The sequence below is a fragment of the Eucalyptus grandis genome, chromosome 10 (genome assembly GCF_016545825.1).
Source record: "Eucalyptus grandis isolate ANBG69807.140 chromosome 10, ASM1654582v1, whole genome shotgun sequence".
NCBI classification, from domain to species: Eukaryota; Viridiplantae; Streptophyta; class Magnoliopsida; order Myrtales; family Myrtaceae; genus Eucalyptus; species Eucalyptus grandis.
The window spans coordinates 36,725,615-36,738,468 of record NC_052621.1 but is presented as its reverse complement, the minus strand read 5'-3'; the positions used below and the strand labels follow the sequence as shown (position 1 = coordinate 36,738,468).

The window sequence follows — 12,854 nt, the reverse complement described above, 5'->3', positions numbered from 1 at the left end:
GTAAACATTGAGTTTTGAATGCCAAAATATATAATTGATATTATCATACCTCACAAAAAGAAATTTGTTTCACATGCACTTATGTATGGAATGGGGAATTCCATCAACTTGATTGAAACACTCTGATAATTGTAGATGGAAGAACTCATGGAACAAAAGAAACGTCATGTGATAATGTGAAACCACATAAGACTTTAGTGCCTTCACAGAAACAATGGCCACAAGATAAGTGGTTCAGTGTTATCAACACGGGAGGGCTAAACTTAGTATTCACGTAAAGTTGAATTAAAGGTGGAAGACTTACTAAGAATATAACACTTTGGTTAGTCAATCTATTCTAACCGTTGACTAGCATGGATCAAATGGACCCTGGGTGTTGATCATTGAACGGTTCAGTGAAACCGATCTAACCGGTTCCGATGCACTTTTCTATTCGATTCAGTCATTTTTAGACCAATTCCTAAGGTATTTTGAGTGCTGAACCTATTTTTGGCCTTATAATCTCCATTATTGCTCTCTAGATATTGGTTGTCTCACATTATTTTTCCCATCCACTGTGCCAAAACTACTAAAGTGCATATTATGAATAAATTAGAAGTTTCAATGCCTAATTTCTATAGATTATGACCTAAGCACTTACGGGAATGGATAGTCGACCCCAAAACCATGATCTACATGCAAGTTTATCCGCCACTGCCGCTACCATAAAGGCTTCTCCAATGTTTGTCCGTTACTCTCTCATTAGAGAATCTTTATTCCGTTCTTCAAGAATTTGGAACTTCTAGCTCCTCTATTGTTTTTGTTATGTTTGTTGCTTGAGGTAATTCTGATTTGTGGTTTTTTGATTGTCTTTTGCAAGCATATGACTTCAAATTCTAATTTGTTTCAATCAAAATCATTTACTTCTCATGCCCTTACTATAAATGCCCTTACTACAAACACAGCAGATAATATGTCACACTATTAGACAATAGTTTTATATATCTCATTGTTACTCAACCTGCCATTGGGAAAAGAATACATGAAGTGTCAAAACTTAGCATGAAGAGATATTTAAGTGCCAAAATTGAAATAAAATGAATTAGTTAAGTACCAATAGCGAGAAAATACAACCAAAATATTGACGTAGCAATTTTTGGGCAAGTCAAATGCAAAACGACGTCATTTTGTACACTCTTTTGAAAATATAAATATAAATATTTTGACATAGCTAGAAAGTGCAAAAACAGTGTCATTTTGCATAGCACTTAAGTCTCACTTTCATAATGGCACTTATTAACCAAGGCTACAATCGATCTTGTCCTTCCCAGTTACTCTAATTCTGCCTGTGAAAAGATTAGTCCAAGCGAAGCAGGTTCCCTAGCATTAGGGATGGATTCCCACCTTATCCACATAACATACAAAAAAGCCTAAAAAAGGTGACTCCACTTGGTGAAAGCAGTGTGAAAAATGAAAACCCGAATAGGGTGCTCATGATGATTCCATCTCCATGGATTCTAACGAAACCAATACACAATCCCTAAGACAATAATTTAAGATTGAAAAAAGGGTAGGACAAAATAGCAGATTCATATTGGGGAATGCAAGTTGAGAGTGCCTTTTGGAGCTATAAAGCCTAAAAAAAAAAACAAAAAACAAAAAACAAAAAAGAGCACGTGTTGCACATCGACTCAGCTCACTTGCATGCCCTTACAATCTGATTGGGGAGGCCATTGCAGTGCAACTAAGTCGAGTCAATCCTCTCTTTCTCATACCCTCTTCTTTTCTTCTTTTCCTCTTCTTGGTGAGGCCATTGCCGTGGAAGTGAAAGAAAGCATTTCTACATTCTTGATGTGCAGGAGAAATTCTAAAGTGGGCTATTTTCTAAAGGTGTATGCATATTCTATGAGAAAAGTGTAAGAAAAGTCATAAACTTACTGCGTTGGTGACAACTTAGTCTTAAACCTTTTAATGATGCCAATTTAATCATAAACATTTTGAACTTGTACCAATAAACTTTTTAACTTGGTACCAATTCAATTCTTCAGACGAATTTTGACAGGATATTGCTGACATGGATGCTAGTCGATTTACGTGACATAAGTTAGGCTAGCGCCAACATAGATAATTTTTAATAACATTTTAATAATTTTTTATTTTTTAATTTTCTGATTTTTTTTCCATTTTTTTTTCTTTTTGAGCTAGGGCTCCCGTCGCTGGACATCACCTTGGCGAGAGCGAAGGTGAAGTCCAAAGAGGTTGCCTCGGCCTAGACGAGGGCCGGCCTTGCTAAATCTAGCGCAAAAGGAAGGCCGACCCTTGCTTGAGCGAGGGCAAGCCGTGGAGAGGAGCGAGACCATCACTTAAAGGAAGAAGAATGGAAGTGGAGGGAAAAAAAAAGATATAAGAGAAAATAAAAAGAATCGAAAAATTATTAAAATATTATTATTAAAAATTGTTGGCACAAAGTCATAAGCTTTAAGAGTAAATTGGCACCAAAAATTTAGAATTAAATCGCCAATGCGTTAGCTTGTCAACGTCCACATCAACAATATCCGGTCAAAATTAACTAAAATGACTGAATTAGCACAAAGTAAAAAGCTTTAAGAGTAAACTGGCACTGTCAAAAGGTTTAGAATTAAATTGGCATCAATCCAATAAGTTTAAGACTTTTCTAACACTTTTCCCCATATTCTACTGAGATACTAGAGTAGGTTACATCACTGTTGAGTTGACTTGGAAATGTTGTACAAAGGCGCCAAAATTAGTCCAAGGAGTTCTTCTCCGTGCGTGTTGGGCCAAACCTAGTGTGTGTGGGAAGGGTTTGAACCATCCGGCAATGAATGACAATTAAGACATTTGGGGACGGTTCGATGAAGACTTTTTTTGAAGGACCTGCTTGATCGAGATTTATAGATTGTACCTGCGACGGGTAATCCCATATACAAACAGTTCCTGCATACAAACTTGATAATCCTGCATCAACAGCAATTAGAGTTAAGCAAATATGTGTTGTTATATTTTACATGAAAATTGAAACAAGTCATGCCGACCATGGTTCTATCGGATGCAGGTCTACGGACTTCAGAGCAAATTTGCTCTGGCACGGATACAGTTAAATTGAAGCAATTGCTATGAAATCGCATGTTGAAAAGACAATGTAAATTCGCCGATAACCAGAAACGAACCTTAACTGCCAATCTGAGCGGCTGTTGAACAAATTAACAAACAAAACAATAATTAGTCGCGAATCAAAACCCTGAAAAAAGAATACACATGCAATCCTTCTTCTTCAGCTCATTGTCAACTAAAACTATACAAATCAAAGGATTAGCGAACTCCATTTACTTCATAAGAAAAAAAAAATTCTAACTTAATTCCAGCAATTAAATAGAATATAATCTATTGAATACAACAAACCCAAAACCTCGGCCTTTCTTCACATACCACATCTCAAGGAGGTTCAAAAATTAAAAGCCAATGTTTAAAGTCATTACAGCTACCTATTTCAAAGTTCGAATCCATCTCCTTCGGTTTCTCGGCCCAAAAGAATAAAAAGCGAACAAAATAGTAATCCCGAGGCTAGCATTTGCGAGCTCAAATCAATAAAAACGAAGTCTAGCAAGCTAGACGCAAGGCGAGACGTATGGAATGCGGAATTCCATCAACTTCACTTGTTGAAACACTCCAATAACAAATAAATTCAAAAACTCATGGAGTAATAGAAACGTCATATGATAATGTGAAGTCAGATAAGACTTCAGTGCCTTCACAAGAACAAGGACCACGAGACCAGTGGTTCCGTGTTATCAATGCAGGCTAGACTCACTATTACATGAAGTTGACTTAAAGTGGAAGACTAAAATAATATATTATTTCAATTCATGTATAAGTGGGAATGCACCCCAAAATTCAAGTACGACGGCTATGACCCACGACCACTAGGGATAAGCAAATTATATAACGACAATGTAGTTTCAGTACTTGTCCATCATCCCCTCGCCTACCCAGCAAAAACAAAGCCCAAGTGGAGCGTTGCACAATTTAATCATCATGAAACCAATGCCATTGGTGACTTTCCTTGCAATAACTCTCCTCCACTTTGCTTCCTCCAAGACATTGCCTTGAACAAGGCCAGCGAAGTGCCATGAGCAAAAGCGGTCTGCCTTGTTAGAATTCATGCAATCATTCTTCCATCCAGAGTTCTATTTTTTCTGCTTGGGACAAGAAGCTAGAATCGTGGAAGCTGGAAGATGGGGATTGTTGTTATTGGGAAGGTGAGTGTGATGAAGGGACAGGCTATGTGACTAGCCTCAACCTCGTCAGAAGTTATCTTTCTGGTTCTATCAACTCGAACACCAACCTCTTCCGCCTCACACACTTGAAAGGTCTCAACCTTGCCGGGAACTACTTCACAAACTCTCCAATACCATCCGCAATAGGTGATCTTGTGGAGTTGACAAGCTTAAACCTCTCTTATTCCAATTTCGGAGGTTAAATCCCGTCACAACTCCTAAATTTGACTAACTTGTCCTCCCTCAATCTCTCTTCAAACAATGGACTGGAGTTGAGGAATCTCGGCATGGGTACCATGATTCAGAGGTTGACCAAATTGGAACACCTTGATCTTAGCTGGTTGAATGTGTCCGCTCCATTTCTTGAAGCTATTGCAAATTTATCTTCCTTGACGTCGCTTGTACTCAAAGGTTGCAACTTGCAAGGAACAATCCCAACAGCCATCTTTGAGCTACCAAGGGAACTTCTTAATTTGTGTTTCAATTCAGAGCTATCAGGTAATTTGCCAGAGTTTCCCTTGCACAGTCCCATTAAGTCCTTGTCTCTTTGTGAGACCAATTTTTTGGGTCCACTACCAACTTCATTGGGAAACTTGACTTTCCTCAGCAAGTTTGACATCAATAGCTCCAATTTATCAGGGAACGTTCCATCTTCAATAGGTAAACTAACTCAACTTACCATGTTGAGTTTCAAATCAAACTCACTCTCGAGTGAAATCCCATCTTCTATTGGGAAGCTCATCCAACTCTCCTCTTTAGATCTTAGCATGAATCAACTCTCTCAGGAAATTTCAATTGAGATCACTTGCCTCACCCAATTAACTTATCTCGCCCTATCCTTTAACAAATTAACTAGTCCAATTCCTGAAGACATCTCTAACCTTGAGAATCTTACTAGCTTTTACTTGCAGTCAAACAACTTGAACAGCACTTTGCAACTGGATGTGGTACTTAGACTTCAACATCTAACAACATTGCTGCTCTCATTCAATGAATTCTCATCTATTATTGAACTCAACATGAACGCTAGCCTTCCAAATCTGTCCGCTCTCGGCTTGGCTTCTAACAACTTGAGTAAGTTCCCATGTTCATGTATAACCAAAGTAGGTTGCTATGGTTGGACCTATCCCAAAATAGCATTTATGGGCCGACACCTCTCTGGTTCTTAAATGTGAGTATGGCACATTTATATTTTTGAATCTTTCAAGAAACTTAATTACCAGTTTCCCAGCTTTCAAATGGCCAAATATTATGACATTGGTCCTCAAGTACAATGATATACAAGGTTTTCTTCCTAGTCCCCAAAAGGCCATTAGTGTCTATCTTGTCTCGAATAACAAACTATCCGGAGAAATATCACCAGAGATGTGCCAGCTAAGCTCTATTCACATACTTGATTTGTCCAAGAACAAGTTGACTGGTGTTATTCCGCCATGTTTGAGCAATTTGAGTGAGGCCCTCTCCGTCTTGAGTTTGCATGGGAATGATTTATATGGAAGATTTCCTCAATGGAAAAATGATTTTTGTGGGGTTGAGATGATAGATGTGAGCGATAACCAACTACAAGGGTCACTACCTAGGGGATTAGCTAATTGTAGTGGATTGGAATTTCTCAATTTCGGAAATAATCAGATCGCCGATACCTTTCCTTCATGGATGGGCTTGCTTTTTTATGGTGCTCATTTTGCATTCCAATTGATTTCATGGAGCCATAGGGGAGCCTGAAGTTGGTGACCAGTTTCTCAAACTACGAATTGTCGATCTATCCATGAACAACTTCTCAAGTAGCCTTCCATATGAATACTTTAATATCTGGAGTGCCATGAAAGTCCACGATTCATATGATGGATACTACTATGGAGTTTCTGAGATCACTTACAACCCAATCTTCCTACATGGGGAGGAGCGTCTGAGAGATGATGATCAGGTAAGGTATCACTACTCCATGACAATAATCAACAAAAGCATTGGGCTGGAGTATGAAAAAATATTGGGATACCTAAATGTAATTGATATTTCAAGCAACAACTTTATTGGGGAAATCCCGAATTCTATTGGAAGTTTAATTGAACTTCGTCTACTCAATATCTCCAACAATTATCTTACTAGCCCCATCCCTTCGTCTCTGGCGAATTTGATCAAACTAGAATCTTTCAACCTTTCAAGCAATAAGCTCTCGGGAATGATTCCTCTAGCTCTAACCCACCTTATTTTCCTTGCTTTCTTCAATGTGTTGGACAACCATCTTTCTGGGCCCATACCTCAGGCGAACCAGTTCACTACATTCGAGAATAACTCTTATGGAGGGAACTTCGGACTGTGCGGAGGTCCTCTAACAAAGAAATGCAGAAATCCTGTTGAAACACCCTTTGCACCGCCATCTAGTGCATTCGCTGAAGAGGACTCGAGAACGTGGTTCGAAGAACTTGACTGGAAAATTGTCTTGATAGGTTTTGGAGGCGGGCTGGTCATCGATGTGGTTATGGGGCTGACCACAACTTCCAGAATTGAGCGATGGTTCCTGAGGTTTTATAGAGGAATGCAAGGAAGACCGATGCATCAAATAAGGTTTGTGTGATTTACTATCTATTGTGAAAGTTCAATGATTGGATTGCTCATTGCTAGGTGCACATTGTAGCATACATTTTCGGTGTGTTATGTGCTTCGCAATAACATCCAAATATCTACCATCTACATATGAGATTTCGAATAAAGTGTCTCTTGTTTGATCGAGCAAACTACATATGTGCTCTTTTGATAGCTATGAATATAATTTCTCGTGTCAGCCAAAAAAGGTTCTCAGCTTCATTCATTTCTGATAAACCGTCATGCAGAAGTTTCCTTCCCCTCATTTCTTCAATCTCGATCAAACAAGATAATGAGTCATGGCCTCCATGTTTTGGACGAATCGGCACTACAAGGCCCTGTTTGTTTAAATTTTTTTAGTTTTCCATTTAAAAGGCACACCAAAATTAGTGTTTGGTCAGCACTGAACATGGTACTCCAGGATCTGGATCGAAGAACTAGACTGGAAAATTGTGTCGACAGGTCGTGTCATTGGACTGGCTATGGGACACAAAACAACCACGAGAGTTCGACATTGGTTCCTGAAGAAGATTTTATGGCAAAGAAGGCGGCTTGTATGAATTCACGTCACGTTGCGAAGGTTAGTATTACATCTCAACAAGTCAAAATGTTGCAATAGCATGGCATTCCACTTTATCTTTTGACAGGTGACGAAGTTTGTGAAAAGGCTTTCATCTTAGTATTGATCTGGCTAAAGGGCCTCAAATATATGCGGAGCAACCCTTGAGTTGTTCCTGACGCAGGCAAAATGAATCTTCTATTTCAATAATATTAGCATGATGTGAACCAACTTTCACATCCCATGTGCAACAGATCTGTTGAAATTTGTGTTAGGAAATAGGATATAGATCACCCGGTTGTTATAGACTCCAGGTTCGTCGGTTTCATGTTCCAAATCTGCCATTATTTTCTTTTTTTTCTTTTTCAGGCAATTTTAGTCATCTTCGAGAGAGATTTATCACATAAATAGCACATTAGACCTCAGGTCGTTAAACGAACTTTCACTAGGACACACCGCAAAAGGAATGTATGAGATCTTTGGATTACGCTGGAAAATCCTGCCACTGGCAGGACGCAAAGAGTATACACGTAAACTAATACAAAGCGACACTTTCTTCCTTTGACAGAAGAACGGTATGCACTCTTATTTGAACTTCAAATAGAAAGTAATAATTGTAGAGGTCAGCATCTGTTTTATGGGAAATAGCATAAGGCGCCACACTATCAGCACACAATCTCGACCACGGCTATTCCCTCATCGCAGGCGACCGCAACCCTGCAGAGCGAAAGCCACAGAAAAATGAGACAATGGATATGGAAGACTTCATCTTTGTACTGAAACCGCAGAGCCTACATGTATCTCTTTATAGTGGCAATGGAAAACCTCGGACTATCAGAATAGCTTATCATTGTCAATGCATGGATATAGTTAGGAAATGAAGCATTTAGAGCAGGTATGAATGTTACCGGTGCGATCCTTTCTGATATGCAATATCCCAAATCCTTCCATGACCGAATTTCACTACGTGCTTAATCCTGTATGTGACATAATGGCGGAGTCATTTGCCAAACAACAAAGAGTCCAGGGAAATAAATGGTCTTATCCTATCGTAAATTTTGGAAAATCTGGAAAAGAGATAGGTGGTATTTTCATTCAACTCTGCTGTAATTGAAGCTGCATTCTAGAACATGCTACAACCATACAGACTCCCACAATGCATACCCGAAGCCATTTGCATCCCATATACGAAGAGTCTCGTCCTCTGAACCGGTAATTACTATGGGCAGCTCAGGATGCGCACACACAGCGGTAACATTGTGCTCATGTCCCTCGAGCGTTTGTATACAGCTTCTTCCTTTATCATCCCAAACCTGTACTTGTTATTTAATAAATCATATATCAATTGATCTCTTTCTAATAATGCACCGATATATTAAATTAAGAACGATAAAGTTTGCAAACCTTAGCAGTGTAATCATCAGAGCCACTAAGTAAATAGAGCACATCATCCCTAGAGAAGTAATCAACAAAGTTCAGCCCCTTCTCGTGCCCATCCAAAGTAACCTTAGGCGCAGAAGAGTGAACATTCCAAATCTGCAACAGATGGGAATCGTATCAGGAGCATAAATAGCATGTTTGGAAATGGAAATATGTTTTCTGTGAAGAGCGAGACCCACGAAGAGAGTACCTTTATAGTTCCATCGAGTGATGCACTTGCAAAAGCATTGGGATCTCGAGGATCAAACGCTACTCGCATCACATAATGTGAATGTCCTTCGAATGTTTGAGTACACATCCAGTCCTTCTCCCAGTCCCAGAGCTTTATAACAGAGTCGTCCGATGCTGATAGCACATAGGGAAGTGTAGGGTGGACGCACAAGCATCTGATATAATCTTTATGCGCTTGGAACTCTTTGATCTTCTCCATCGTGCCATAGTCGTACACACGAATAAAGGCATCGTCCGATCCAACAATTACCCAGCCCTTGCTCGGGATAAATTTGGCAGACCTCACTGCAAATATCATCAGCAGTGTAGATTAGGATGGATAATTCTCTGGTTTGGCATCACGAAATTTCAAAGAAATTTGAGTACATATCAATTTAATCAGGTGTGTTCTGATATTTACCTGGGGACTCGGCCACCTTGAATGTTTTCTCAGTAGTCTGAGACACCAAACGATGTCGATGTCAATTAGTAACATAAGATCAAGATAATTACTTCTTGTCATCGATATATTCAGTAACGATGAATATATTGGAGATTTCTTTGTACCGTGAACTATGAAAGCAGAGAAGGCTGTTGTTTACCTGGGATTGGTAGTTCCAAATGTAGACGGTTCCTGAATGCAAGCTTACAAGAATCCTGCATGACATCAAGCATCATTCTGGTAAGACACTAATAATTAAGCTTGGTTAAGTGAACATAGACATTAGACATATGATTGAGCTTCATTTGGAACCATACTAGAGCAATGAAAGATATCAACAAAAGAAGCATAAGCAAAATCTCATTACCATGGTTGTGTTGGATGGAACTCAACAGATTTAGCTCGCTCCGATCTTTGAACAATCTCATTCTGGTGCAAAAGTGACATTAAGTAGTTTCTCAAATGGTGAAGTGCTTATACTTAATGTCGATGAATATGCTCATGTAATGTACTAAAGTTAAACAAGTCAGCAAATGCAGAAAGGGAAATGAAAAGGAGAACTGAGGAACAAGGCTTGTGTACCTCGAACTTGAACACGGTAGACTGACACATGCCAATTGAAGAGAAGCCAAATCAGTACAATGAAAACTCCATACACAAATGTGGCGTAAAACAAAATTGTGTCTCGAGAGATGAAGTATATGAAAACCCGAGAGTATTAAGCATGTTTTGATTTGAGTTGCTTTTCTGAGTAAATTGAGATGGAAAAAAAAAGGAAAGACAGCCATAAATAACTCACCATTTTCTTGTGTGATGATCGAAATGGATATATCTCCAGAAGTTGCTGCAATCTTGGACATAAATTAATGTGTGTTCGGACATCTTTATATGCAAGGGTTGCTTGTCGATGAAGGATGTCCACGCAATTTTACTCTCTCTCCAGCCAAGAAAATTCTTCTGCATGCTGTTGTCATCCAATGCCTTTGAAGCCGTCCATTAGGCACACGTGTCGAAATAGACGGTGTGATCGTTGTCCAATGATTGATAACCATGGGAATTACGTGAGCGCGTACACTCTATTCTGCTCTCGCCCTTGCCAAGATTACTCCTCTCTCCTATGCTGTCATCCGCGACTCCTCAGCCGTCCACTCTGCTGTCGTGTCACAATACACGGTGGAGATCAAAGTCTAAAGGCTGTTCGGTCAAAATGAATTACGTCAACGTAGTCTAGAGATAAGAAGATTCAGAGGGCTGGTCAAAGTCAAATTTGGAGGGTTGAATTCTCATTGTGGATCAATATGATTGGCATCATTGATTACATTAACGGTCTGGATGGATTTGTTCTACGTAATTTATAAACTACCCGATATTCATTTTTTTATGATTCCCATGTCATCGTGTGTTCAAATGAGGGGATTAAAAGCTCAAATTTTGTAAGTTCAAGATTCAGATTAAGCCAAATATGTTTCCCCTGCATGGGCCAAGCGAGAATAGATCGAGTCAATCTTTGTCACTAATTCATGATCGATTCATCTACAAATACACAACACATCATCAGAAAAACGATAAGTTATGTTAAATTGAGTATCTAAGGAACTTCTCTAAAGATTGAACTCTCGAGGAACAAATTGAAAATGCTAAAAAAATTCGCGTGAATACCCTTATAGAAATTGCCAAGAGGATTATCAGTCCATTAATTTCCCAATAGCATGCTGGCTTAGGAGGAAGGAATTGGCGTAGCCATGGTATCATGACAACAGATCCAAGGGATCTTGGGTTCAAGAGAAGCATCAAGTTTCACACGTTTGATGGTTTACGAGTTTATAGGCCCTCTTGAGCCCAAACCTAGATGTAGGCCACACGCTGCACTGATCGAACTCTTAGCCCAATCTCGACTTCTGCATCATCTTCTGCTGGCAGAAGAAAAAATTGTAAATTAGCATAACAACCATGAAAGGGGAGCTCTTGGCGGACCGGAACCTACCATGTCTTTTAGGAGATAGATCACAGGTTGTTTGTGAAGGAATACCCATCATCATCTGGCTATCAGCGAAAGATTCACCCCATTCCCGATACTTAATCAAACATAGCGCGCCAATGGATGAAGCATTGGGCTATGTATAATCACAAGGCGGTTGAAAATAGATAGTGCAAGAAGATAGAGAATGAAAACAACACCCTTCTATTCAATCACTATTCTGGATAAGTACGACACTGGTGAATTGCGTTGAAGAAGTGCGATCTGAAAAAAAAAAATAACCAAAAAACAAAAAATGGTTAATGAGGTGTCAGGAATGGAGGTTCACAATTTGAGCAACGTCCACGGAAAAGAACTAGTGCTGTCACTTCACCTCAAGGTCATGGGGCACTTTGTTTCTTCACTTACCACACGCACACAGACCTAAAGCGAATGGATTCACCAATCTTCTTACAATTGATCGTAAAAGCACAATTGTCACTAAGCTCGACAAGAAAGTATGCGCGAAATCATCATAACCTCACTGAATCTGGCTCATCATCACACTAGTTTATTGAGAAGTTGGAGATTCTTTATTAAAAAGTGAAAGAAAAGCGAAAAAGATATAATCATAAGAGGCCATTAGTGCTGGTATAATGAAGGACATCATGTAAAAAAAGGTAGATTAATTAAAGAAAGTACAAAATGAAAGAAGGTCTGCACTTTCTGCTCATTGTATATGAGCCGCATAATCACTTCTTCTAATCCTAATTTCCTCACGTCTCTCTTCATCCTTCTCATTGCTTAGTGCTTACCAAACCAAGGAAAAGAAAAGGGCTACATAATATATTATCAAAAACTACTCAAGTCATTTTCTGCAAATTGATTCTGTTATAATATTAGATTTCGGATGCTAAGAGATATACTTCATATGATCATACCTTGCAAAAAAGGTGTTTCACATGCACCAGCAAACGAAACTATTCTGGAATGCGGAATTCCATCAACTGCACTTGGTTGGCACACTCCAATAACTATACATTGAAAAACTCATTCTGCCAAAAAAGATGTCAGATGAAAATGTGTGAGCCCGAGACTTCAGTGCCCTCGCAAGAATAACGACCACAAAATCAGTGATTCAGTGTTATCAACACGGGCTAGACTCAATATTCCACAAAGTTGACCTAAAGTGGCAGACTAAAGTACAAAGAAAATAAGACACTTCGGTCAAACTAACAATGATTAAAGCAATTGAAGCAGTGATAAAAAGAGAAACACATAAGGGTATATTCCAGGAATAAACTTGAGCACTCAGCATTCTTCTCAGCCCCTTCCATCATCTCAAAAAACTGATCAAAAGGATACTGCTAATGTAAACAATGAAAA

General features: G+C 39.1%; 2 protein-coding genes across 2 annotated transcripts; one reads left to right on the top strand and one right to left on the bottom strand.

Moving 5' to 3' along the window:
• Positions 1-4,561: 4,561 nt before the first annotated feature.
• Positions 4,562-6,852, top strand: LOC120288862 (receptor-like protein 34). The gene is made up of 2 exons (XM_039303051.1): positions 4,562-4,772; positions 5,990-6,852. Exons 1-2 carry the CDS (start codon positions 4,562-4,564, stop codon positions 6,850-6,852), a joined length of 1,074 nt encoding a protein of 357 aa, XP_039158985.1.
• Positions 6,853-7,881: 1,029 nt separating this feature from the next.
• Positions 7,882-10,350, bottom strand: LOC104423127 (coatomer subunit beta'-3). Its single transcript, XM_010035590.3, has 10 exons — positions 10,311-10,350; positions 10,094-10,114; positions 9,879-9,940; positions 9,672-9,726; positions 9,491-9,527; positions 9,050-9,375; positions 8,824-8,955; positions 8,584-8,732; positions 8,328-8,396; positions 7,882-8,136 (listed from the first exon to the last, which is right to left on the bottom strand). Exons 1-10 carry the CDS (start codon positions 10,311-10,313, stop codon positions 8,085-8,087), a joined length of 906 nt encoding a protein of 301 aa, XP_010033892.2. The 5' UTR covers positions 10,314-10,350; the 3' UTR covers positions 7,882-8,084.
• Between the last annotated feature and the right edge of the window lie 2,504 nt (positions 10,351-12,854).